Source organism: Bactrocera neohumeralis, chromosome 3 (genome assembly GCF_024586455.1).
Source record: "Bactrocera neohumeralis isolate Rockhampton chromosome 3, APGP_CSIRO_Bneo_wtdbg2-racon-allhic-juicebox.fasta_v2, whole genome shotgun sequence".
Classification (NCBI taxonomy): Eukaryota; Metazoa; Arthropoda; class Insecta; order Diptera; family Tephritidae; genus Bactrocera; species Bactrocera neohumeralis.
In genome coordinates, this window is record NC_065920.1 from 51577673 (window position 1) to 51581823 (window position 4151).

Here is a 4151-nt window from a genome sequence, read left to right on the forward strand (position 1 = left end):
CATGGAAAAAAATTTCAATTTATTGATCCTTAAATCGTTTTTTTTATCGTATCTAGTGAAATATAACCACAAAACGATTGTGTCGATGGTTAAATAAAATGTAAACTAATTAGCCTCCAACACCTGATCTTAATATATATACAAATCTAGAGATTTATAAATAATATCTTAACAGAATATATAATAATTTACATGTGCATACTTGTATATATATATTTACTTTTACTTTTCAAAATTTCATAAAAGTTGCATCCTATTATAAGCTCTGATTTTATCTGAGCTTGGCAATAAGTTGAGAGAATAAATCAAGAGGCGCTTTATCGGCGCAGCCTTGTGAGCAATCCGGTTGCTTACTGCCAATGGCATTACCGCTCTCTACAGATGAATATATCAACAAAGCAAGCGTCTTCACTCGTTGACAACATCCGCATTTGCATCCTGGTTTTGGATCACAAGGTTTAACTGTAGTGGGTACTGCTACGGAACTAGTTTCTGTACTTAAATCCCGTACGGTCGTGCTTGTAACTGGTTCTTCAGGTTGTGTAGTGCTTGGTTGCTCAGTTACTAAAGTAGTGACTTCAGGTTCAGGCTGAGTGGAGCTCTCACTTGGTTGCTCAGTTGCTACAGTGGTTACTTCAGATTCAGGCTGAGTGGAGCTTTCACTTGGTTGCTCAGTTGCTACAGTGGTTACTTCAGATTCAGGCTGAGTGGAGCTTTCACTTGGTTCCTCAGTTGCTACAGTAGTTACTTCAGGTTCAGGCTGAGTGGAGCTTTCTCTTGGTTCCTCAGTTACTACAGTACTTACTTCAGATCCAGCCTGAGTGGAGCTTTCACTTGGTTCCTCAGTTACTACAGTGGTTACTTCAGGTTCAGCCTGAGAGGAGCTCTCACTTGGTTGCTCAGTTGCTACAGTGGATACTTCAGATTCAGCCTGAGTGGAGCTTTCACTTGGTTCCTCAGTTGCTAGAGTAGTTACTTCAGATTCAGGCTGAGTAGAGCTTTCACTTGGTTCCTCAGTTGCTACAGTGCTTACTTCAGGTTCAGCCTGAGAGGAGCTTTCACTTGGTTGCTCAGTTGCTACAGTGGATACTTCAGATTCAGGCTGAGTGGAGCTTTCACTTGGTTCATCAGTTGCTACAGTAGTTACATCAGATTCAGCCTGAGTGGAGCTTTCACTTGGTTCCTCAGTTGCTACAGTGGTTACTTCAGGTTCAGCCTGAGAGGAGCTCTCACTTGGTTGCTCAGTTGCTACAGTGGATACTTCAGATTCAGCCTGAGTGGAGCTTTCACTTGGTTCCTCAGTTGCTAGAGTAGTTACTTCAGATTCAGGCTGAGTAGAGCTTTCACTTGGTTCCTCAGTTGCTACAGTGCTTACTTCAGGTTCAGCCTGAGAGGAGCTTTCACTTGGTTGCTCAGTTGCTACAGTGGATACTTCAGATTCAGGCTGAGTGGAGCTTTCACTTGGTTCATCAGTTGCTACAGTAGTTACATCAGATTCAGCCTGAGTGGAGCTTTCACTTGGTTCCTCAGTTGCTACAGTGGTTACTTCAGGTTCAGCCTGAGAGGAGCTCTCACTTGGTTGCTCAGTTGCTACAGTGGACTAGTGGATACTTCAGGTTCAGGCCTGAGTGGAGCTTTCACTTGGTTCCTCAGTTGCTACAGTACTTACTTCAGGTTCAGGCTGAGTGGAGCTTTCACTTGGTTCCTCAGTTGCTACAGTAGTTACTTCAGATTCAGCCTGAGTGGAGCTTTCACTTGGTTCCTCAGTTGCTACAGTAGTTACTTCAGATTCAGCCTGAGTGGAGCTTTCACTTGGTTCCTCAGTTGCTACAGTAGTTACTTCAGATTCAGCCTGAGTGGAGCTTTCACTTGGTTGCTCAGTTGCTACAGTACTTACTTCGGGCTCATCATGTTGTGGAGGAATTACTGTTGCGTTAGTTGAAATGTTTACGGATTGAGGGGTGGTTAGCTCTACTGAATCTGTAACTTGCGCCGAAGTATTATCCTCAGACTGTGTAGTGCTTACGACTAGACTTCCAGATTCAGGAGTACTCGCACTAGATTCTTCTGCATCGGGTATGTCAGCCTTGGTAGTGTTTACTGCAGATAGAGTCGTGCTCTCTTTCTGTAATTCTGCTTCTTCCGCTGATACTTCAGTGCTTGCTTTAGGATCTTCTGGTGTACTAGTTTCGACCTCAGTTTGAGTACTCGACTCCACCGAAGCTTCTGTTGTTTCTACTGGCACTTCAGTGCTTGTGTTGGGCTGTTCTGGTGTGCTAGTTTCGACCTCAGGTTGAGTAGTCGACTCTTCCGAAGCTTCTGTTGTTTCCACTGGCACTTCAGTGCTTGTGTTGGGCTGTTCTGGTGTGCTAGTTTCGACCTCAGGTTGAGTAGTCGACTCCACCGAAGCTTCTGTTGATTCTACTGGCACTTCAGTGCTTGTGTTGGGCTGTTCTGGTGTACTAGTTTCGACCTCAGGTTGAGCAGTCGACTCTACCGAAGCTTCTGTTGTTTCTACTGGCACTTCAGTGCTTGTGTTGGGCTGTTCTGGTGTGCTAGTTTCGACCTCAGGTTGAGTAGTCGACTCTACCGAAGCTTCTGTTGTTTCTACTGGCACTTCAGTGCTTGTGTTGGGCTGTTCTGGTGTACTAGTTTCGACCTCAGGTTGAGCAGTCGTCTCTACCGAAGCTTCTGTTGTTTCTACTGGCACTTCAGTGCTTGTGTTGGGCTGTTCTGGTGTACTAGTTTCGACCTCGGGTTGAGCAGTCGACTCTACTGAAGCTTCTGTTGTTTCTACTGGAACTTCAGAGCTTGTGTTGGGCTGTTCTGGTAGTGGTGTGCTAGTTTCGACCTCAGGTTGAGCAGTCGTCTCTACCGAAGCTTCTGTTGTTTCTACTGGCACTTCAGTGCTTGTCTTCGGCTCTTCTGGTAGAGTTGTGCTTATTTCTGGTGTGCTAGTTTCGACTTTTGGTTGAGTTGTTGACTCTACTGGTGCTTTTGTGGATACTACGGGCACTGCAGTGCTTTTTTGAGGTGGTGTAGATTGTTGCGTGGTTGCTTCTGGTGCAACAGTGGTTGTTTGTGTTACTGGTTTACTAGGGTAAGGACGCTTGGTTGGTTTACATTTATGACAAGGTGGATGCCTGTCATGTTTTGGTGGTCGAGTTTGCTTGTCACATGGCGATGGTTTTCTTTTCTTTGACGAGTGATGTTTATCACATGGTGTCCGCTTATCACTCTTAGATTTGTGATGTTTGCCCCATGGTGTTTTTTTAGCATTTTTAGAAGAACGATGTTTATCGCATGGAGAACGTCCACTTCCTCCGGTTGGATATTGGGATTGTCCACTACCACCTCTATTCCATGAATAAGGATAACCTTGCCAATACCATGGTCCACCATATAAATTACCGCCCTGTCTGCGTGGATAATCAAAATTCCATGGAGACGGTTCGCTATATGCTGTCGGCAGACTTGGTTGGTTTACTGGTGGGTTACTTTCCTCCACAGGAATACTAATTATATCGGAATAGTCACTGGGTTTTACAGGGAGTTGATCAAGTATTTTCGGAGGACTTGGCAATAGTGAATATGCAGATCCATATGAAGGTACACTTGGTCTGTCTGGTTTTGGGCGGTTGTTCAAATTAATTCCAAATGATCTGGAGTGTCTCGAACGATGGCCTAAAGATTATAAACATAAAGCTCACATTTTCAAATATTTCTAAAGAAATATAGTATTAAATCTCAACTTACCATTGCTGGTAGCTATCAAGCCGAATAAGAAAAAAGCCGCTGATAAGAACCTCATTTAACCAAATATATGCAGTTGTTGTCGGATTGAAGGCACGAAAACTACTTTGTCTCAAGTTAAAATTTCGCTAATTTATATTCGAAATAAGTAAGTAGAATTGGCGCACAATATTGTGGCCTAATGTTGACTTAACTCATTTATTTGCACTTTAAAAGTACGTTCTTAAAACACTTGCGTATACTGTTTAGCACACAGTACCTGTGGTATATAGCTGATAGCTACGATATTTGACTACAAAGTGTTTTTGTTTAATCTCTGGCTCCAAAAATATACATCACTTCGTTTCTAACACAAATTTCTTTTGGTGAATTTCATTTTGAAATACGCAATTCCGCTG

The 4151-nt window shown here is 43.3% G+C and overlaps 1 protein-coding gene across 1 annotated transcript; it reads right to left on the bottom strand.

Moving 5' to 3' along the window:
- Nucleotides 1-271: 271 nt before the first annotated feature.
- On the bottom strand, nucleotides 272-3811 carry LOC126753700 (paternally-expressed gene 3 protein-like). The gene is made up of 3 exons (XM_050465375.1): nucleotides 3757-3811; nucleotides 1670-3684; nucleotides 272-1600 (listed from the first exon to the last, which is right to left on the bottom strand). Exons 1-3 carry the CDS (start codon nucleotides 3809-3811, stop codon nucleotides 272-274), a joined length of 3399 nt encoding a protein of 1132 aa, XP_050321332.1.
- Between the last annotated feature and the right edge of the window lie 340 nt (nucleotides 3812-4151).